Source organism: Asterias amurensis, chromosome 9, assembly GCF_032118995.1.
Source record: "Asterias amurensis chromosome 9, ASM3211899v1".
Taxonomy (NCBI): Eukaryota; Metazoa; Echinodermata; class Asteroidea; order Forcipulatida; family Asteriidae; genus Asterias; species Asterias amurensis.
Genome location: NC_092656.1, coordinates 23,513,751 through 23,537,568, shown reverse-complemented (window position 1 = coordinate 23,537,568; position 23,818 = coordinate 23,513,751). Strand labels below are relative to the sequence as shown.

At 38.2% G+C, this 23,818-nt stretch overlaps 1 protein-coding gene across 4 annotated transcripts in view; it reads right to left on the bottom strand.

The window, feature by feature from the left end:
* The window catches only part of LOC139942369 (uncharacterized), a 63,071-nt gene that overhangs the window by 5,175 nt on the left and 34,078 nt on the right, over positions 1-23,818 (bottom strand). For 2 of the 4 annotated variants that reach the window (XM_071939228.1, XM_071939229.1), the window contains exons 33-61: positions 23,637-23,693; positions 22,536-22,622; positions 21,592-21,726; positions 20,376-20,516; positions 19,743-19,877; positions 19,030-19,164; positions 17,990-18,016; positions 17,033-17,227; positions 15,750-15,971; positions 14,974-15,177; positions 14,394-14,600; positions 13,488-13,643; positions 12,228-12,407; positions 11,686-11,844; positions 11,252-11,398; positions 10,720-10,905; positions 9,246-9,404; positions 8,064-8,237; positions 7,104-7,268; positions 6,087-6,251; positions 5,163-5,333; positions 4,750-4,956; positions 3,772-3,939; positions 3,326-3,535; positions 2,682-2,849; positions 2,239-2,445; positions 1,442-1,609; positions 1,121-1,327; positions 478-645 (exon numbers count right to left, since the gene is read on the bottom strand). In XM_071939228.1, coding sequence (XP_071795329.1) covers positions 478-645; positions 1,121-1,327; positions 1,442-1,609; positions 2,239-2,445; positions 2,682-2,849; positions 3,326-3,535; positions 3,772-3,939; positions 4,750-4,956; positions 5,163-5,333; positions 6,087-6,251; positions 7,104-7,268; positions 8,064-8,237; positions 9,246-9,404; positions 10,720-10,905; positions 11,252-11,398; positions 11,686-11,844; positions 12,228-12,407; positions 13,488-13,643; positions 14,394-14,600; positions 14,974-15,177; positions 15,750-15,971; positions 17,033-17,227; positions 17,990-18,016; positions 19,030-19,164; positions 19,743-19,877; positions 20,376-20,516; positions 21,592-21,726; positions 22,536-22,622; positions 23,637-23,693 — 4,710 coding nt within the window. The remainder of the gene's footprint in view (positions 1-477; positions 646-1,120; positions 1,328-1,441; positions 1,610-2,238; positions 2,446-2,681; positions 2,850-3,325; positions 3,536-3,771; positions 3,940-4,749; positions 4,957-5,162; positions 5,334-6,086; positions 6,252-7,103; positions 7,269-8,063; positions 8,238-9,245; positions 9,405-10,719; positions 10,906-11,251; positions 11,399-11,685; positions 11,845-12,227; positions 12,408-13,487; positions 13,644-14,393; positions 14,601-14,973; positions 15,178-15,749; positions 15,972-17,032; positions 17,228-17,989; positions 18,017-19,029; positions 19,165-19,742; positions 19,878-20,375; positions 20,517-21,591; positions 21,727-22,535; positions 22,623-23,636; positions 23,694-23,818) is intronic. The other 2 variants (XM_071939231.1, XM_071939232.1) reach the window with 2 other exon arrangements.

Below are 23,818 nucleotides of genomic sequence, written 5' to 3'. Positions count from 1 at the left end.
AAAGCGCCTAATGCAAAAGCCTCTAAGCGCATAAACAATAACCGTATCGATGCGCTTGGTCATAGGACCAATAACATCCCTTTAATCTTTCTCAGCTCCCTTGGGAGTATACAGCCCTGAGCTGCCTGTAAGGCGCTTGTGGCTTTTCATACACAATATCAATCTCTACCCTCACAGGTAGGCATTTAAATGTATACCCCTGGATAAAGAGAAGCAGTTATAGTAAAGTAACTTGCTCAAGGACACAAGTCTTATGACCGGGATTCGAACCAACACTGTAGTGACTTAGCACCAGAACTTGAATTCGATGCTCTTAACCACTCGGCCATGACACACTAAAACTATCATAACCCACCCAAAAACATTCGCTCAATTGCGAATTGGGCAAAACCAAAATCTCTACTGACAACTTTCAGCTTAAAGAGTACAAAATCTCACTTTTATCACTTAAATCTACAAGTCATACAAAGTAATTACCTTCTGGCATTAGTGGATCCATGCAAGTATTTCCACATCCATTGGAGCAGCATTTCTTCTCACCAGAACATCCATTATCATTATCACATTCTTGAACACAGATACCAAATGAAGAAGGTTCTACAATGGGGCATTCACCAAGCTTAGGAGTAACTGGCTCAGGGAGGACTGTCAAGGAAATAAATGAAAGAAATTTATACAAGAATTAAACCCCCATTGCCCATACAGTGCCAATCAAAGTTTGGCAGCTTTGAGAATTAAGCCTATACACTTATCTGTAGTGTGTGTATTTGATATTCGAGAACTGTGAAGTTTTCCTGCAATGTTCACACAGTTTAAAACAAGTAATAGCAGCCAGTGCCAAGAAAATCTTAAGTTTCTTTGGTAATATCATCGTTAACACAATGTGACAGTAAATTCATATGTTTAGATTTCCAGTGGACTGACAAAAAAGAAGAATAAAGTTTTGGGACTTCCACAAATGACCGGATTGGTGAACAAAAAACAAGATAAAACCATCACACTTCACACTGTACAATTCATTCCAGATATTTTTCATCAAAAGAGCATTGTAAAAATGAGATGGAAAAATATTTAACAAACAGTTTTTACTGGTAAACAGCAAAAGTGTTGAAAAACCTACCTTCACAAAAACCGTCTGGCCTGTCTTCTCCAGGTCCTCGTCTAGTTTCCAAGATCTCTTCACCCATTTCATTAACACACCAGCAGTGACCAGTGCTGCCATGGCATTGTAGTGGTACGTATAAACCCTCTTCAGTACAGTCAGGAATGAAGGCACCAAGCAGTCCAGATGACAATCGCTCCTCACGTATTGCTTTGCAACCTTTAACTGTTAGCAACACACAACCACAACAAATTACAAATGGATAGGTTTGAAGCCTTGGTTTGGAAAAGGACGTCATCATTTTAGGGTCTTTAAATCTAAAACACACAAAATAACTACCTTCTGGCATTAGTGGATCCATGCAAGTATTTCCACATCCATTGGAGCAGCATTTCTTCTCACCAGAACATCCATTATCATTATCACATTCTTGAACACAGATACCAAATGAAGAAGGTTCTACAAAGGGGCATTCACCAAGCTTAGGAGTAACTGGTTCAGGGAGGACTGTCAAGGAAATAAATGAAAGAAATTTATACAAGACGTAAACCCCTATTGCCCATACAGTGCCAATCAAAGTTTGGCAGCTTTGAGAATTCAGCCTTCATGTACACTTAATGTAGTGTGTGTATTTGAGAATAGGCAACTGTGCAGTTTTTCTGCAACGTTCACACATTTTTAAACAAGTGGTAGCAGCCATTGCCAAGAGAATCAAAACTTTCTTCGGTGGTTGCGAGGTTTATCCGACATCATGAACGCCCTGCCTTTTCCAAGAAAAAGTATTTTCTACGGTTTTGGGTCGAAGCAGTCACAAAAAAGAGAGCACATGGCAGGTTATGGAGCGGAATAAAAAGTAGGGGGCTAAGGCAAACGTTGAACATAGGAATGTGACTGTATGATTGTAATGTTTAGGAGATATATATAAAATGGACTGAAAAAGAAAAAAGAGAAAAAAAAGGTTTTGGGGCTTCCCGATTTGACTACATTGGTGAACAAATGACATGATAAAACCAACACGATTCACAATAATTAATTCAAGATATTATCATAAAATGAAAGCATTGTAAAAATGAGATGGAAGAATAAATACCAAACAATTTTTACCGGTAAACAGCAAAAGTATTGAAAAAACCTACCTTCACAAAAACCGTCTGGCCTGTCTTCTCCAGGCCCTCGTCTAGTTTCAAGGATCTCTTCACCCATTTCATTAACACACCAGCAGTGACCAGTGCTGCCATGGCATTGTAGTGGTACGTATAAACCCTCTTCAGTACAGTTAGGAATAAAGGCACCAAGCAGTCCAGATGACAATCGCTCCTCACGTATTGCCTTGCAACCTTTAACTGTTAGCAACACACAACCACAACAAATTACAAATGGATAGATTTGTTTGATACCATGGGCCTTTTAGAAACTACGGCTTTGACTCAGGCTAAGGCTCTGTTTGGTACACTTTTGGTATTTGGATTCGAAGAGACTATTAGAGCATGAAACAAGAGCTCAAACTGAAGCCTTGGATTGGAAAAAGAATGTCATCGTTTTAGGGTTTTTAAATCTACAAGACACAAAAAATAACTACCTTCTGGCATTAGTGGATCCATGCAAGTATTTCCACATCCATTGGAGCAGCATTTCTTCTCACCAGAACATCCATTATCATTATCACATTCTTGAACACAGATACCAAATGAAGAAGGTTCTACAATGGGGCAATCACCAAGCTTAGGAGTAACTGGCTCAGGGAGGACTGTCAAGGAAATAAATGAAAGAAATTTATACAAGAAGTAAACTCCTACTGCCCATACAGTGCCAATCAAAGTTTGGCTGCTTTGAGAATTCAGCCTACACTTAACTGTAGCGTGTATTTGATATTCGAGAACTGTGAAGTTTCCTGCAATGTTCACACAGCTTTAAAGAAGTAATGGCAGCCACTGCCATGAGAATCTTAAGTTTCTTTGGTAGTATCGTCATTTAAACAATGTGACAGTATATCTGTACAGTTTAGATATCCAATGGACAGACAAAAAAAGAAGAAAACAGTTTTGGGACTTCCACAAATGACCGGATTTGTGAACAAAAGACAAGATAAAACTATCACAATTCACAAGTCATTCCAGATATTTTCATAAAATGAAAATAGTAAAAAATGAGATGAAAGAATAAATACATGTACAACAATTCTTTTTAATTGGTAGACAGCAAAAGTATTGGTAAAAAACCTACCTTCACAAAAACCGTCTGGCCTGTCTTCTCCAGGCCCTCGTCTAGTTTCAAGGATCTCTTCACCCATTTCATTAACACACCAGCAGTAACCAGTGCTGCCATGGCATTGTAGTGGTACGTATAAACCCTCTTCAGTACAGTTAGGAATGAAGGCACCAAGCAGTCCAGATGATGACAATCGCTCCTCACGTATTGCCTTGCAACCTTTAACTGTTAGCAACACACAACCACAACAAATTACAAATGGATAGATTTGTTTGATACCATGGGCCTTTTAGAAACTACGGCTTTGACTCAGGCTAAGGCTCTGTTTGGTGCACTTTTGGTATTTGGATTAAAAGAGACTATTGGAGCATGAAACAAGAACTCAAACTGAAGCCTTAAATTGGAAAAAGAATGTCATCGTTTTAGGGTTTTTAAATCTACAAGACACAAAAAATAACTACCTTCTGGCATTAGTGGATCCATGCAAGTATTTCCACATCCATTGGAGCAGCATTTCTTCTCACCAGAACATCCATTATCATTATCACATTCTTGAACACAGATACCAAATGAAGAAGGTTCTACAATGGGGCAATCACCAAGCTTAGGAGTAACTGGTCCAGGGAGGACTGTCAAGGAAATAAATGAAAGAAATTTATAGATGAAGTTAACCCCTATTGCCCATACAGTGCCAACAAACACACCTTCTCACACTTTGCTGCTGAACTTTGGAACACTCTCCCAATTAATGTCCGTAAATCTTCTTGTGTTGTTACTTTTAAGAAAAAACTTAAAACTTATCTCTTTCCTAAAAAGTAGATTATGATTTGTTTCTTGCAAGTTTTAGCCCTAGTTTATCCTTTTCTTTGTTATGCGCTTTGATCAAGTTTTGAAAAAGCGCATTATAAATACATTTTACTATTATTATTATTAACAATAAATTTGGCAGCTTTGAGATTCAGCCTACACTTACTGTAGTGTGTGTATTTGATAATCGAGAACTGTGAAGTTTTTGCCTGCAGTTTTTCTGCAACATTCACACAATTTTAAACAAGTGGTAGCAGCCACTGCCAAGGGAATCTAAAGTTTCTTGGGTTGCAAGGTTGATACTACATCATAAACGCCCTGCTTTTTCCAAGTTCTGGGACGAAAATGGAAGTCGGGGCTAATTAGGCAAACATTGAACATACATGTAGAGATGTGACTGTATGATCAAAATGTTAAGAAGATATAATAAAATGGGCTGACAAAAAGAAAACAAAGTTTTTGGGCTTCCCGATATGACTAATTTGGTGAACAAATTATTAGATAAAACCATCACGATTCACAATTAATTCCAGATAATTTCATAAAATGAGCGCATTGTAAAAATGTGATGGAAAAATAAATACCAAACAATTGTTACCGGTAAACAGCAAAAGAATTTAAAAAAAACCTACCTTCACAAAAACCGTCTGGCCTGTCTTCTCCAGGCCCTCGTCTAGTTTCCAAGATCTCTTCACCCATTTCATTAACACACCAGCAGTAACCAGTGCTGCCATGGCATTGTAGTGGTACGTATAAACCCTCTTCAGTACAGTCAGGAATGAAGGCACCAAGGCGTCTAGATGACAATAGCTCCTCACGTATTGCCTTGCAACCTTTAACTGTTAGCAACACACAACCACAACAAATTACAAATGGATAGGTTTGTTGCATACATGTACCATGGGCCTTTTAGAAACTACGGCTTTGACTCAGGCTAAGGCTCTGTTTGGTGCACTTTTGGCATTTGGATTCAAAGAGACTATTAGAGCATAAAACAAGAACTCAAACTGAAGCCTTTGTTTGGACAAGACACAACAATTAATACCTTCTGGCATTACTGGATCCATGCAAGTATTTCCACATCCATTGGAGCAGCATTTCTTCTCACCAGAACATCCGTTATCATTATCACATTCTTGAACACAGATACCAAATCCAGAAGAAGGTTCTACAATGGGGCATTCACCAAGCTTAGGAATAACCAGCTCAGGAAGAACTGTCAAGGAAATAAATTAAAAAATATATATACGAAATGGAAACTAAATAGTTTTTACTCTTCTTTTTACTTCCCAAGTTGACAAGCTCACAGTCATCTGTTGAGCAAAAAACTAAAAGCAGAAAACACCAGAAGAGAAATCTTCAGTGAGATGAGATGCAAAAAACTGCTCAGTGTAGATAATCTCCTTAAAATATTAAGTTATTGCGAATATAGAAGTATTGAAATCAAACTGTTAACCTTTATTTGTTTATAATGAACGTCTACATCTTAAAATTGCATAAAATCCAAACAAGAAGTTTGTTTCTGAGATAAAGGATGCATTTTAAGACACTGGACACTATTGGTAATTGTCAAAGACCAGTCTTCTCACTTGGTGTATCTCAACCTATGCATTAAACAACAAACCTGTGAAAATTTGAGCTCAATTGGTCGTCGAAGTTGCGAGACAATAATGTAAGAAAAAACACCCTCTTGTCACACGAAGTTGTGTGTACTTTCAAATGCTTGATTTCGACACCTCAAATTCTAAACTTGAGGTCTCGAAATCAAATTAGTGGAAAATCACTTCTTTCTCGAAAACTATGTCACTTCAAAGGGAGCCGTTTCTCACAATGTTTTTACCATCAACCTCTCCCCATTACTCATCACCAAGTAAGTTTTTAAGCTAATAATTATTTTGAGTAATTACCAATAGTGTCCACTGCCTTTAAGTAACTGCTAAACAAATAAAAAAGGAAGAAGTTTGCATACTGATGGGCTCCAAGCAAGTCCGTCCACATCCATTAGCGCAGCATTTCTGCTCATCAGCACATCCGCTATCATCATCACATTCTTGAATACAGATACCAAACCCAAAGCCAGCATCTTCTGGGATTGGACACTCCCCAGGCTTGGGAGCAGCTGGCTCAGGTGCAACTGTAGGGCAAGAAGTGGTATGAAGCATGCAACATGAAAACAACTTTACATGCAAATCTTTCTAAGTTTGAACCATTGAAACAAGCAGCATGAATACCGACCAACGCTGCTAAAAGTTTCATAAAATCCTGTGAAGCACAACACAGCAGTCGGACTTGAAGTACAAAACAAATGATTAAATATAGAGATTTGGGTACATCTGTGAAGCAGAAACTTGCGGCAAGAAATGCATATCATTACAATAAAACAATCACTAATCAAGGTATACCACATGGGGAAACCGACTGGGTTAAGCTTTAACACAGAACACAGAAAAACTGACCAGGACTTGATTCTGCCACCTCCAGGTAACGTGCTAGCGCTCAACCAACTGAGCTACCTTAGGGGTTTCCCTATTTTGTTAACAACTTTGTTCAGGGTTGCCAGTCAGAAGCCATACAACCATTAGCTGCCATATAGCTAGCGATCACAGCCTATTTTACGATACAACCTTGAAAGCCGTAGCCAAAGGATCACCTTAAGAGGATGTGACTTTTTTACTTCAAAAACATCAATTACAAAATAAGATATTGTCAAAAAAGGGAGAAATGGCTACTTGGCTAGGTTGGTAGAACTAACCTCACATTAATTTGGACGTAGTTGGTTCAAATCCTGCTCTAGTAAATTTGTCTATGTTCTACCCCAAATTAGTTTGTAAAACCAATATTAAGCTGACAATTGAATGTTATTAATATGGAAGTGTTATGAACTGGTTCTTCTGTGAAGCAGAATTTATTTTGGCAAGAAACAAGGCAAAAAAATTAAAGTGAGTACAAAATAATGACAGGAGTAAAATATACAAAAGACTCTCACTGATGGGTGCCAAGCAAGTTCGTCCGCAGCCATTGGCGCAGCATTTCTTCTCATCAGCACATCCGCTATCGTCATCGCATTCTTGAATACAGATACCAAACCCAAAGCCAGCATCTTCTGGGATTGGACACTCCCCAGGCTTAGGAGCAGCTGGCTCAGGTGCAACTGTAGGGCGAGAAAATGAAGCAATAAACAAGTGTAATACTGTTCTGTAGTTCTTTAGGGTTTTGATACCTTTCAGAAGTCTTGTTTTTTGCCATGCCATTATCCCCCACTCAGGGTGAATGAGGATGTATGTAATATAATTTACCTGTAGAAGTTTCAGCTTCATTTATAGTCAACTACAGCACCTCAGTAGATACAATTTGCAGGGAAGCTTTTTGCAATCATTATCCTTAAATGATGTTAATTTAATGTAAATCTGTGGATATTTGTGTTTTGTGTCGTACAAAAAGTACCCAAACCCAAAGTCAAAACTTTTGTTTTTCTGTATATCTGTGAAGCAGAATATGTAATTGCCAAAATATGAAAGTATTAAGTTAAGCTAAATCAGAGAAAAAGTGACACCATATTGATATTTCTTGTTGCATTTTTAAAACGTCACGCCATATTGAGTAATACCTGTGAAGAAGAATATGTTTTTGCCAAGATATGAAAGTATTAATAGGTGAAGCTAAATAAAAGATGAATTGACATCATATTGATAATTCTTGTATCATTTTAAAACGTCACATTCAATAATATGTAGCAGAATTTGTTTTTGGCAAGATATTTGGCAAGAAATATTAAGTTAATAGTTGAAGCTAAATAAGAGGAAAAGAAGAATTTACAACATATTGATATTTCTTGTATCATTTCAAAACGTCACGCCACATCTGTGAAGCAGAATATGAAATTGGCAAGACATGAAAATATTAGTTAATAGGTAGACCTAAATAAAAGAAGGAATTAACATCATACTGAATGCATCCAAGCAAGTCCGTCCACATCCATTAGCGCAGCATTTCTTATCACCAGGACATCCGCTATCGTCCTCACATTCCTGGATGCAGATTCCAAACCCAAAGCCGGCCGGTTCAAGGGCTGGACACTCCCCAAGTTTTAGAACAACAGGCTTCAGTTCAAATTCAGTTACTGGGGAAAGGGACATTAACACATGGCAAAATGTTCATCAAAATAGTCAGTTTTTTGGGGGGCGAGTTATATTGTTAAATGCAATTATAAAACAATTAGTAGTTTCATCAGTCGAGAAATGTTCTACTCCTACAAAGCTTGATTAGTAGAGTTTAATACAAGATCCGACATTTGACATCAGAAAAGATGAAAATATATGTCCTCCTGTCATCATGGTTTGTCTCTGGAATGTGCCGTGTTTTTGACCCCATGAGGGCGCTCTCAATATTATTTTTATCACTTCCAGGGGTATACGCAATTTGTCCGGCACAGAAGTAATCGGCGTTCTGTCACTTTTGTTGCAGCCTAGTGGGTTGTAACGGCTCTTTAAAAGGTCTTATTGTCCGTGATGAATATGATGTCTGTAGTGTTAGGTGTTCCAGTCTTTAGTAACTATTTTGGGTATAAATGAATATTCTCCTAGAAATGATACAAATACGTTTGAGAGCGCCCTCATGCAGTCAAAAATACGGCGCATTCCTTGCCAGATGAGTTTGAGGAACACAAGTGATCTGTCGTCATTCAAAAACCATCTCAAAACCTATCTTTTCAATCGTTCGTTTGAATCACAGTGATTTTCTAGTGAATAGCACCTTTGACTGGTCCTCCAGATACTCTGCGCCATATAAGTTTTCTGATATTAGTTATATTATTTATCAAACCTAAAGGTGATCTGGACCCAAAATATTTGCAAGCTGAAAACTATGTTTTTTTTTTTTTTAAGGTCTAGTTTGTGTTTATCTTTGGTTTTAAAAGCCAAACTGTGTAATCTCAGGCATTATAAATGGTTTTGTCTTGATGATTTTTATCAATTTAGTTGCATCTCAAAACCGCAACCTCCCCTCCCCTCCTAAAAAAAAATATTCTGCTGTGTATCATACACTGGCAAGAAGTACTCCAGAAAAGAAACAGTTGCACCTCATGAATTTTCCGAACACCATAAACAAAACATGAGTCTAGATTACATACCTGGCTCCATGCAAGTATGTCCACATCCATTGGAGCAGCATATCTTACCACCAGAACATCCAGCATCATTATTACATTCTTCAACACAGATACCAAATCCAGAAGAAGGTTCTACAAAGGGGCATTCACCCAGGTAAGGAACAACTGGCTCAGGGACGACTGTAAAAAGCAGAAACCAAAGCAGATACATCAATATTTCAGCAGGCATGATATTTTGGCCCTTGGGTGGAAATGGGGAAATTTGTATTGAGTACTAGGGCTAACCTGTACACACCAGGGTGCGATTAGATGGGCTATTTTAAAACATTTTACTAATAATTCTAAGGGGCGAAGCAAATCAGACATCATATCAAAATAGGAAGAATTTCTATCAAAGTAACTTTTTAGAAAACCTGAAAAGTTGTCAAGAATCACTTTTGGTAGAGCTGTTGAGGAGTCAAATTCCCACTGAGGTTTACAAGTCAAAATTGTTTACTTAGCCAGAAGAATTGTGCTTAGCAAAACCTGGTTATAACGGCAATCTGCCCAAGAAAGTTCTATTTATTAACATATAGGCTTTCTCAAAGGCTTAACCACAACATACCATACATGCACAGGTATAAAGTATAACAGAAGCAGGCAAGTGGAAATACATGAAAATAGAGAAAGAAAGAGGGAGGCAGAAAGCAAGCCGTAAACAATGAATGACAGTAAAAAATAATTATGTGACTTATATTGCTCATTCTCCATATTAAAAAATAATCAAATGCGCCTCATAATACATGTAACACAAATTAAAATACCAAAAAACTACATTTGGGTAAGAAAAATTCAAAACGATAGCAAAAAAGCACATACAAAAAACAAACTCTCAAGACATGATCTTAAGAAATTAAAAAGTTAAGTCGGACCAGCAAGGGACAAAATATTGAGGTACCACGCCACATCAACACAAACAATAAACAGCAATGAACTTGGACCTAATAGTAGAAATAACTATATTGAAACAATCATACATTAAAGGCACTGGACATGCTTGGTAATTACTCAAAATAATTGTTAGCATAAAAACTTACTTGGTAACAAGCAATGGAGAGCTATTGATAGTATAAAACATTGTAAGAAACAACTCCCTCTGAAGTAACGTAGTTTTTGAGAAAGAAGTAACTTTCCATGAATTTTATTTCAAGACCTCAGAATTAGATTTTAAAGTCTCAAAATCAAGCATCTGAAAGAACACAACTTCGTGTGACAAGGGTGTTTTTTTCTTCCATTAGTATCTCGCAATTTCGACGTAGGACCAATTGAGTTCAAATTTGTACAGGTTTGTTATTTTGTGCATATGTTGAGATACACCAAGTGAGAAGACTGGTCTTTGACAATTACCAATAGTGTCTAGTGTCTCTAAACCTAATGGTATATTAAAACAATCATGTATTAAAAGCTTTCTTAAAAAAGGTATGTTTTCAGAATAGGATAATATTAATTGTCTTACTTGGTCCGACACGTTCTGGTTCAATAATCTCAATTTCTGTATATGGCATGCACTGGTAACCACATCCATTGCTGCAACATTTCTCCTCTTCCTTACAGTCGTAGTCAAATGAACAGAAATCAGCGCAGGGTCCTGCTGTAAACTCAGGCAGCAGCGGGCATACACGTAAAGGCCCTGGCAATACAGCTACAGATGCAAAGTATAATAACATTAAAATATATAATAGTTTAATCATGCCATTCATATGAATCAGGGGGTCCCTACAATACTTTCAAAATCTGGGGGGTATCCTGGACCCAGTTTGGGGACTCTTTGGGCTGAGAATGCTGAATTGAAACAAGGTCCTCGGAATGTTTTTACTGGGTGTTAATCCTTGGTTTTAAAAGTCCTTCAGTTGTGAACTGTTCATTGTGAATTTGTGCCGTCAAAATTCGCTTTGCATTTGCAACTAGGCTAACCTAACAAATACCTTCCATACTATTTTTTTTATATGGATAGATGTGATGAGCACAAGTTAACAAAGATGACTTACGGACTGGGTCCACAATGATTGGAATGGCACAGGCATATCCACATCCAGTGTAGCAGCAAATACCTCTTCCACAGTCAGAGTCCACAGTGCACTCACTAGGGCAGTCTCCAGTCTCTACCATAGTTGGACATTCACCATATTCATGAACTGCAGAACAAACAATACAGACAGTCTTAAAGGCACTGGACACTAGGGGGAGATGAACAGAATTTCATTCAAGAGAAAGCTCACCCGGGGGACTGAAAACCCAAGCTACATATAGTGCCCCCAGAGGATTCAAACCAAGGTCCCAGAGACGGAAGGCAATGAAAGAAACCACTCGCCAACCTGACAAGCATTTACCATATCACCTATAAAACAAAATTGCCAAGGTGTACCTAACTTTGGCAAAGCAAAGTCTTAAACTTACACGCTCGTCTCTTTTGACAACTTACCACTAGGATTGTAAGCAGGCATACAACTGTGCCCACAGCCATTGCTGCAACATTTCTGGTCATCAGAACAAGCATAATCATCATAACAGCTTTCTTCACAGATTCCAACAGTCTCAATAGACACTTTCGGGCAAAGACCCGGCTTGGGAGAATCTGAATCTAAAACAAATATTTGTAATTGAACAGAAACCCTGAAAACATGTTTGAAGCAGGAATTGGACTATTTATATAGTACATAATATATTCACATTCATAAATAGTCTTTCTTTGAAACTTTACACACACAAAAAATCCCCCAAGTTAGAAAAACAAACCACAAATTTTAAGTTACATGAAGGCTGTTTTGCCTTAAAATACAAAAGAGACTCAAATCTTGTCAAATGGGTTTTAAAATACTCAAAATAGATTTTCATTTCAAAGTTGCCTGAATCCTTTTGTAAGAACAACATAACATTAAGGATGGGGAATGGGGCTTGTTTTTGACAAAGGAGGGGGATCTGTTGAGTAGGACCCATAAAGTAAACAATGAAACAATGATTTACCAGTAACTTCTGGTTCAATTACTGCGGTTGATGGTCCAACGCACACAGAATTACAGCCATCCTGACAACACTTCATGTCCCCGTCGCAATTATAATCAGCAAAGCATTCTGTTTTGGCGTCACTACTGCATTCATAGATCTCATCGGGACTGACTGCAGGGCAAAGTCCTTCCTTAGGCTCTGTCAAAAATTTCAAATACATCAACACCCATTAATAAATACCTTGGGCAGCTTCCAGATTCTGATTGTCAAAACAACTCTGATTGGCAGTGCCCCAATGGTTACTAGCAAAGATGTTTAAAACACACTGTAAAAACAACACTGAAGAACCAGAGCCTCAGTAAACCAGTGGAAACCATTAAGAGCAAGTTTGAGTGCACACATTTTAGTCAACTACTGAACAGCAATGTACATGCGCAGTGACACACTCATTCGGATGACTCGTTTGAAAGCCTAGCCAACTATTGGTACCGCGCAGTTTTGCCCTCACTTATGACTGACTCGTTTGAAAGCCTTAGTCAACCATTGGTACCACAGTAGTCAACACTTCATTGCCTTCAGCTTTTTCGCTATAGTGTCTCCGTTTCCCCTCTGCACTTTATGCATGTCAGCACGGAACAGGCTATCGGGACCAGTGAAGAAACTATGGTCATATGAGTAGTATACAAATATTGACAGCTTCGAAGGCTATGGTTAAAACTATGGCTCCCGAGGTGATCCTCACGAGTGTTCTATTTTCCCGAGGCACAGCCGAGGGAAAATGGTACGGTCTGGGGATCACCGAGGGAGTCGTAGTTTTAACCATAGCACAAGTTAAAGCAGTCAATATTTGATTTGTAACACCCGACAGAATATTTATCATCTTCATACACGTAATGTTCGTACGCGCGTTTCACTTCTACAGATGCACAACTGATTGGGTTTGAGGTGGGTAAAAAGACGCCTGGGTACTGCACGCCGTGTGATAGTCGTCGGACTATCACACGGCAAACGACACACTATTACACGGCCGCCGTCTAGTAAAACTAAGACATATCATGTGACGCGCTCTAAACCAATTAAAAGGCAGAATATTTGTAAGGGGTGTTATAATACTAGTTATGAGACTGGTTCCAAATGGTCGACCACAGTAGTCAATTAATGGTCAACAAGCCTGGGTTTGAGTCAAAGCAGTCAACCTTTAGTTAACCATTGTGCACACCCGAACTTGCTCCAAGTCACAACACAAACTATAATGAACAACACCCTGCTTTGACATACCTGGGGGTTCTACAAGCATAAATGGCATGCACTCAAATCCACATCCATTGAAACAGCACAGACGGTCCCCTGGGCATTCAGCATTATCACCCATACACTCTCTTGGACATGGACCCAGACTATCAATGATCCTTGGACATACACCAATCTTCTCATCTGCAAGAGCAAAGAGAAGGAACAAAAACCATTGATTAATCTACTGGACCTTTAAACGGCACTGTGGACACTATTCGTTATTACTTACAATAATTGTTAGTTTAAAAACTTTCTTGGTAACGAGTAATGGGGAGCTGTTGATAGTATAAAATATTGTGAGAAACGGCTCCCTCTAAAGTTATCTAGTTTTTGAGAAAGAACTTATTTCTCACTAAAATATTTCAATTGAATTCGAGACCTGAGCCAAGGTCTCGAATTCAAGCATCTGAAAACACACAACTTGTGCAACAATGGTGTTTTTTCTTCCATTATTCTCTCGCAACTTCGATGACCAATTGAGTTCAAATTTTCATGTTTTTTGTGTGTGTGCGTATGTTGAGATACACCAAGTGAGAAGACTGGTCTTTGACAATTACCAAAGGTGTCCAGTGGCTTTCTGAAGTAACGTAGTTCTGACTAATATGGCATATCCTCTAACAATTCTCCAACACAAATTCAACATCACAAATGTTGGAACAAGTAAGTATGTACCTGGCCACATGCTCTACACGCATATAATTCATATCAAACTTGTTTCATACTTATCTTTTCAAAATGAGAGACAAGATTACACAAAGTTTTGCAACATGAGCAAAGGTACGTTGAAATATAATTTAAAGTTAGGCTTAAGAGGAGGACAAAAATCTATTTGAAAACTTTGAGCCTTGTTCTTAGTGTTAAATACTGAGACCTATACAAGATAATTCTTACCGGTGTATTTCTTGAGAGTCATTGGTGGGATACCTCGAGGGACTGATCCACAGGTTGCTGTACACTCATCCACAGTCTCAAAGCGGTTGATATTACCTCCACAGCTACCCCAGATGAACTCTTCACACTCTCCAGTCTCAGGGTTAAAACCAAACATCACTTCATTCCCTCCACAGAAGCCCCTCATCATGGGCAGTGTGCACATCTCTGAAAGGCAAACAACGATTCACATATTATTATAATAAATAATAACAATAACAACCGTATTTAAAGCGCCAAGTATTTCCTACAAGGCGAGTGGGACAAAGTTTTGAATTTTGAGACCTAATCCAGTCAGGAACACCAGGGCGAACCCCTTCTCTTTTTCGATAAGTGCACTGGTTCTTTTTTGTGCGTTTACACAACACACGGGACCAACAGTTTTACGTCCCATCCGAAGGATCACACTATAGTTAAGGTCTTACTTAAGGATACAAGTGTCAGGATTGGGACTTGAACCCACACTATTTATTTAACAATGCAAAGGTCTATATGATCAATTTATCACTAAAATAAACGGTGGATGAAAGGGTTATCATACCTGGGAAGACCACTGGTGGGCTGACATCAACAGGTTGTTTGTCTCCACATACATTCATACAATCATCAAAACTAGCAAACTTATTGTCGTTGCCGTCACAGCCTCCATAGACAAATTCCTCACAGAGTCCTGTTTCCGTATTGAAACCAAATTTGGGGAAATATCCACGGCAAAGGCCTGTCACTCTGGGAAGCTGACAGTATTCTGGGAGTTGCAAAAACAAGTCAACAATAATTAAAAATCAATTTTGGGATGGCAAAAAGGATTTTTTTTTTAGAGCGGGATCAGAACCTGCAACCCTCGTTATATGCAGGTTCTAAAATAATGTAAAATAAATTAAATTATGAAATCCAATTATTTCAATCATGACTAGGCATCGTTACCATGGATCCCTCACCTATTCTCAAATCTGAATAAGCCTCAGACACAACTTTAACAAATTCTATAGAAGTTGAGGAATTTCATGATAACTAATAATGTGCAATAGATTGAAAAGATCTTTCACCATCTCTCATTTGCTAAGATGAGTTAGGCAAGACATATTTGTCATGTTTATGCAGCCTTGTGAGTTTTGAGGTAATGCATGGTGAGCTATCAATGTTTATTCAGTTTGCAGTAAAACAAATTAGTGTGTCCCTGGCCTTAAAATTGCAAGTCAACATTTAGTCCTCCCCAGATTGTAGTCTTAATAAAGAGAGTGTTTTTGTAAGAACCATCTACTTCCTAAAACTTCCCTTCAGCAAGAAAAGCGGCCACAAAGATTTGTTTCACAATACCTGGTTTACCAGTTGGAATCACACGCTCAATGGCAGGTTCTGGTTTTGGTGGGTCTTTGGGACTACAGACTTTCATACAGCTCTCAGCATCGTCAAATTTATTGTCATTGCCTTCACATCCTCCATAAACAAACTCCAAGCAGGTCTTAGACTCTGGGTCATATCCAAATTTGGGGAATCTGCCTCGGCATAAGCCGGTCACCATAGGAAGTTTGCAAAATTCTACAGAAAGGTTGGAGATTTGTGGGCAGGAATGTTAGATTCAACATACAAATGTGATTATATACAGTAATGAGATAAAGAGTTGTTTGAACTAATCTTAATCTTATTCCTGTGAGCATTTAAATGCTCGTGTTGAAAATCACAGCCAAAAGAGAAAATTATTGATGTGGGTTATCTCATTTAAAAATCATCAATTATTTCTATACAGTAGCAATCTTTAACAGATACCAATTCCTCAAAGTGAAATATCAACATTGTAACAGACAAAACCTTTATCCTAGTTCCCATTTTGAGTAACCGCATTTACAGACAGTTAGGTTACGTTTTAGAAACTAACCACAAAAATTAAATCGGAAATTGTCTGCAATTATGCCACCAGGTTTTGCAGTGTACAGGACAGCGAGTTTAATTATTTGCATGCATTTTTTTTTTCCAATGCATTGGGTGAAAGTATTTCTAATGAAGGAACATTTCTTACCGAATAGGTATTTGATCTATTAAAATAGAACAATTTGACTGACTTTGCTTAAAGGCCCTGGACACTATTGGTTCATACTTAAAATAATTGTTACCATAAAAACTTACTTTGTAATAGGCAATGGGAAGCCGTTAGTATAAGACACTTAATGGCTCTCTCTAAAGTAACATAGTGTTATTAAATAAAAGACTTCAGGCCTGAAGCCTTTTATTAGGCATCTGAAAGCACACAAATTTTTGTAACAAGGGTGTTTTTTTCTTTCATTATAATCTTGCAACTTCGATGACCAATGTAGGCTAAATTTTCACAGATTTGTTATTTTATGCATGTGTTGGGATACATCAAGTGAGAGTACTGCAGCCGATTTCACGAAACGCTAGCATTAATCTTATCTCGAGTTAGGACGAGTAACTTGTCCTAACTTAGGATTAATCTTAAGGTCTGCATGCTACAGTGCAGGGTCGGGACTCGTCCTAAGTCTTAAGATTAATCTTAAGTTAGAAAGAGTTTGGTAAATTCGACGGCTGGTCTTTGACAATTACCAGCGGTGTCCAGTGCCTTTAAAAACTAATCAAGTGTTTACCTGGGGTACTGGCATCAACAAGGACAGGCAAAGGTTGGCAGGTCAGCTCACATTCAAGTACAGTGTCAAAGGCATTCTCATTGCCATCACATCCTCCATATACAAACTCCTCACACATTTGTGTGGTTGAGTTGAAGCCAAACTTGGGGAAAAATCCTTTGCAGAGACCGGTCACAATCGGTAAGCCGCAAGGACCTAAAGAATGGGAGAAAAATATTCAACGAAGAAACTCATTCAAATTGCCATCCTCTGCAGCTACTCCAAATGGAATCTTCGACACGAACCATCTTTGGGTTCTACTGACCAACCTCACCTGCGACTGTAGTTATTGTTTTTAAGTTATTTTTTATGCTCATATACCATTATCTCTGGGTGTTATGTCTTGCGTATATTTATATTTTGTATGCCCTGCACTACATTTGTATGTACCATGGCCAACCATGATAAATGACCTGCCGTCAACTTCACAAAACTCTTCCTAAATTAGGACTAATCTTATGACTTAGGACGAGTCCACACCCTGCACTGTAGCATGCAGACCTTTCGTCATAACTCAAGATAATTTACCTCGACTTTGTCTCGGTAAAATTATCAAGAACCAGGCCTCGGCGGGTTTAAACCACTCGTTGAAAACCTCTTCACCACACATTGATTCCCTTAATAAAGTTTTTGGACTTCCACAAATGACTGGATTGGTGAACCAAAGACAAGATAAAACCATCACGCAGTGAGGAGTAATTAAACGTGGCCTGAGGATACTCAGTCAAAAGAGGGCATTATCTGATGATTGCACAGAGCGAGCAAATTTCAAGGCACAATTCAAGTTGGTTGCTCACATATTTGCGCAAATTCAAAACTTTGTTTTTGTTGTGGTGGTGTTTTGTGTGATAAAGGTATTAAACTAATCAACAAAACGTCTACAACAATAATGACCGTTTTCATATCGAGACAACTTACCTTCAATCGGTGGGTCAACTGCAATATCTGTAAAAGAAAAAGAAAACTCTTAGTAAGTTGACTAAAGCAGAATATGAAGATTCTATCAACAATATCCAAAATCCATGAAAAGGATTGAACAGGCTGCCAAAGCTCTGGCCCCAATTTAACAAAAAGTTCAGCCCTTCTAAAATCCACGTGTTGAGAACAATGCAGGACCAGCCTGTTCAAGGGTGCATAGCAGTAAAAAATACCAGTAAGAACATTACACAGAAAAAGTTTTTTAAAAAGTACACCAGTGAAAATAAGCAAAATTTAAATCAAAGCCTTCTGACTGAAAAAGTGCATTAACACCATGGGTTCTCTTCACATTCATCAATGTCTAATGACAAATAGGAAGGAAAAGGGTTGCAATTTTATTTAAATTTTTCATATTCATATCATTTATTAATTAAGGTTAAGAAACCAAGGACAATGAAGGGAGTTTTAGTTTAAGTTGTTGGAGGGAAACAAAACAAAGAATTATTCCAGGGAAAACCCTTGCAGTCAGTTGGGAACTGACAACCCAATCCACATAGCGCCCCCATGTGGGGTTTGAATCGGGGTCCAAGAGGTGGAAGGCAAGGCAAGATACCACATGCCAACCTAACCGCCCGAGTGGTTTAGAGCATCAGGACTTTTGTTTTCCAGGGTTCCTTTGGTGCATATTCACAATGTTTTTCACGACTCAATTCACGGTGGTTTCGACCAGCCTTTTCACACTAATCGCTTTACCCCTGGTCTGCCCCGGCAAATGGGCATAGATAAGGAGTAAGGGTAAGAGGTAAAACCCTTGGGTATTCTTGAAACGTGCGACCCTAACCCCGTGGAAAAGGGATACATTGTGAAAGTGTGCCGAGGTAACCGTGGTGTACAAATAAGTCCTGGGGCTTGTATTACAAGGATATAATAGATACTGTAAGAAAAGGAATACTCTCCCAGTGAACAAGTAAAGGGCATGAGTGGCATGGATGAAGGTGACGACAATTAATTTACAGTATAACTCCTTTTATTTCACTTACCAATGCATATTCCTTCTTCATTCTTCTGGAAGCCAACACTACAGTCCACAATGGCACAAATATAAGATCCTGCAAGATTCTCACAGACGTTACCTAGGCCACAAATATCTGGTGTCTCTACACATTCGTCTACATCTGCTCAAACGAACATCAAAAAGAACATTGTTTAACATACGTCTTTCAGAGCTGTCAAAAAAACATAAGCCCTTTTTACACAACTCTCTACTCCCCGATTTTTTGCTTACTGTGCGATTTCTATTTCATAGCGCTGCTAACCGTATAAGCACACGAAAAGGCAAGCTAACCTTCCGGTGCTTACCACACAAAAACAAGTGACGTCACAATGCAAATCCACGGTAAACACGCAATATGGCTGCCCAATTTTTCTGCTAACCTGTGAAATACGCTAAGGCTTAAAGCAAATTTTTCTGCTACAGTAAGCATGCAAATCTGCTTCCTGTTAAGCAGCGCTATGAAATTGGGCCCTGCTCTGGACTAGGGGTAAGCGGTTAGGGAACTAGGCAGGGGGAAAGCGTGAAAGTTCACCGGGGTAACCATAGGGGGGAAAAGGTCACAGGCCTCCCCAAGGCATAAGAGATATAATGTGAAAAGGGCTATACAGTTAATCTATGTGACTGTATGAATTTGCTTCATGATATGAATCAAGCATAAGTGGAGAAATGTTTGAATGAATCCAGTTTTATTTCACACACCCTTGCAAGTTCCTTCACCGTCCTTCTGGTAGCCGACACCACAGTCAAGAATGGCACATACATAGCTTCCTGGTGTATTCTCACAAATGTTACCCAGCCCACAAACATCTGGAGTCTCTGCGCATTCGTCTATGTCTGTTCAAATAAAAAATATATTAGAAAAGACAAGCACAATTTAAAAAGAAAGAATTATTAAAGGCAAAGTAAATAACTTTGAGCCCTTCCATTGTTTTAATCCTACATGTATATGAATGTACAATGTAGATGTATACAATAAAACTAGCGTGTGAAAATTTCATTTCAAAAGGAGGTCACATCTTTATTAAAGATATCACCGAAAACCTGGAGTGAATAATGTCTTAACATGAAGAAAAATCCTGAATAGGAATACTTCATCTCAAATGCGTTACTGACAGTAACGCCTTTCAGGTTTCAAATTTTGGGGCATAAAAACTTATATCTTCAAAGTGAAATGTTTCTCAAAATGCTATATACCATCGAAAGCTTTTGTAGGCTTCAAAACAAAAGTCTGTATTGCCATTAATTGAAGAGTGATTACCAGACATATACCTTCCCTATAGAAAGGCACAACTTAATAAAAAAAAGATTGGCAAATGAAGAAAGAGACTTTACCGACACACAGGTTGTCTGAACCCAACGTGAATCCATCGATGCATTCCACTTTGATTTCAATGCAGTCGAAGCTACCATCCATGTTGATACAGATACCAAACAACCCACATACATCTGGCTCTTCTTCGCATTCATTCCGATCTACATTAAGAATGATCAGAAATAAGAAGTCATTGGTAACAACTTGAATAATATCGATCATATATTAAGTGCCAAACAAATCTCAAAAACCAATTTTCTTGAAAAGCCCCATTTCAATAACACAAAATATTATTTGAAAAAAAAATTAGTAACCAAATATGCTACTTCAAATAAGTAATGACATGTCAACTTTGTACACTTTCCTAAACTCACAAGTTGTTCCACCTTAAAGACACTGTACATGTTTGGTAATTGTCAAAGACCAGTCTTCTCACTTGGTGTATCCTATCATAAGCATAAAATAACAAACCTGTACAAAATTTGGGCTCAACTGGTCATCAAAAAAAACCATCCTTGTTGGACGTATTTGTGTTCAAGCAGATAGGAATAAAATACTTCTAGTTAGAAGTCTTTTATTATTTTAATGAGAAATTACCTCGTTCTCAAAAATTACGTTACCTCAAAGGGAGTCTTTTTCCACAATGTTTTATACTATCAACAGCTCTCCAATACTCGTTACCAAATCAGTTTTTAAGTTAATATCTGTTTTGAGTAATAACCAAACGTGTACCTTCCCTTTAAAACCATTATACACCTTCCGGAGGAGAGAAAAAAAATCACAGGTTTACAAATAACTTACAGGGTTTACAGAAGGTATATGGTGAAAGACTTCTTTTGAAATATTATTCCAAGAAATGCTTTACTCTTTGAGAAAACATTAAAACAATTATCAATTCTCAATATCGAGAATTACGGATTTATTTTAAACACATGTCATGACACGGCGAAACAGGCAGAAACAAGGGTGGGTTTTCCCATTATTTTCTCCCAACTCTGATGACCGATTGAGCCTAAATTTGCACAGGTTTGTTATTTAATATATAAGTTGTGATACACGAAGTGTGGACCTTTGGACAATACTGTTTACCGAAAGTGTCCAATGGCTTTAAATACTAAGTTAAGGTTTGCAGTGACACCATTTCAAAATAGTGGTGGCTCTGAGGAGAGCCGGTTTGTACTGCTTGACATTTCAGTCAGTGTGCTCTGACCGTCTTCTGGAGAAGAATGTTCTTACCTTCACAGTGACCACTTGAAGCCATTTTGTAGCCTTTACCACAGTCAAGTACAGCACAGAGAAAGCTTCCCTCAATGTTTGTACAGATGGCATTGTCCTTACAGGTATCAGCATACTCTGCACACTCATCAATATCTGTAAAACAACCACATGACATAATAACACTTCAATGATGGGAAAGTTGGAATGCGCACATTTTAGTCAAATACTGACCAGCAACAGACATGCGCAGTGATGCACTCACTCGATCGCTCGACTTGTTTTGAAGCCTAGTCAACCATCGGTACCTCAGTATTCAACACTTCCATGCCATTTGCTTTTTCGATTTTCGCTAGTGTAACTGGTTCCCTTGTGACACGTTACCATGGAACAGACTTTCGGGACCAAGGAATAAACCATGTTCATGAGGCTGGTTCCTAATGGTTGACCACAGTAGTCAACCAATGGTCAACCAAACTGGGTTCGAGTCAAAATTCAAACTTGAGCGCACTCAAACTTGCTCAATGTTGGAAAAAAATGTTGTCAAAATGGCCTCTTCTGACACTAGTTGCTGCTTGGTATGAGCCATGTAGGGCTCAAAGTTACACTAGACCACTGGCCTGTAGTTTCAGTGTTGGGCCAGTAAACTCAAGACAGAACAAGTCCGGTGGTCTTGGGTTTTTTTCAAGTCAACATTGTTGTCTCAAAAGAATGATGAGCAAATATTGAGTTTGAGTCTCATAAATATCTTTCAATCCTGCCGAGTATCATCCATACAACACATCGAGATAGTGTTTGTACAAATAAAACAATTTAGATGATAATGCTGTGTTCTTCTTTTGATTCTAATATAGTAATATTTTGATTCTAATACAGTAGGTTCTAGTATAAACCTGAAACCTAGTGATTTAAAAAAGCATGTTAATATTGTACATTAAAAAAGCATGTTAATATTGTACACATACCAATGCACACTTGACCACCTTCCCTGTTCGCACATCTGTAGCCATCTGCGCACTTCATACCACCGAGGCATTCACTTCGTTCTGGGGCTGTATTTTCAATAGTAATAAAATATTTTTGGTTCAGGCAATATGAATAGTAAAGTTTGAATCCAACCTCCATGTACTTCATCGCTCTCTGTTTTTGTTGCTATACCCACAAGCAAAAAACAGCTTTTTAAAGCATTTCAACTGGTACAAAAAAGGGAATACACTTTTAATGTTTAATGTTTGTCATATCAAGAAATAACCCACACGGGTATCTGTCTGGGTAAATTTGCAACAAATTTGGGTTAATCAAAGACAAACTGTCTAGAGCGAGACTTCAACCTGCAACTTCCAGATTAACACGCTCTAACAACTGATTCATCCAGCCCTAATGTACGCAGTCTCCCTATTTTGTCAGTATCTTTTGGGGTGCCAGTAAGAAGCCATTCAACATGTAGCCGCTGTATAGCCAGGGATCACACCGAAGCTTGCGGCACAACCTGTGAAGCATCTAGGAGCGATTGCCCTAGCAGAGGGATCTCCTGCTGCTTCCCAGGTTGTATTGTAAACTTGGGTGTAATCCTCAGCAGTTTCAGGTTGATGAGTTCTGATTGACATCCAGAACAAAGTTATGGACAAAACAAAGAGACTGCCAAAAGAGCTCAGTTGGTAAACTGTGGCTCGAAACTTGGTGTATACCATCATTAGCATAAAATAACTAGCCTTTGAAAATTTGGGCTCAATCGGTCATCGAAGTTGCGAGAAAATTATAAAAGAAAAAACGACCTTGTTGGACGAATTTGTGTGCTTTTAGATAGGAATAAAAGACTTCTAGCTAGAAGTCTTTTATTATTTTAATTAAAAATTACCTCTTTCTCAAAAACTATGTTACTAAAGTCCTGCTCTAGTAAATTTGTCTTTGTTCAACACCAATTTGTATAATTTTACAGTCTAACTGTTACAGGCTTTATTCACTTCAATTTCATTTGATGTGGTACTGTAGCTTTTAACAAATCTTAAAAAGAGTTCGGTCCTTCAAAGCTAAGTGAAAATAAAAAATAAAATAATTATACTTACTGACACATTTCTTGACACCTGCAGCAAATACTTTACCCTGAGGGCACCTGTTGAAAGCTGCAAGAGAGAAGTCAAATTTGATCATCCCCGAAATAAACGAACACATACACAAAAAGGACAACATGAAAATGAATTTGGCTTTGTAGTGTTACTAACATCAGTGTATTTCAAGTGATGTCTGA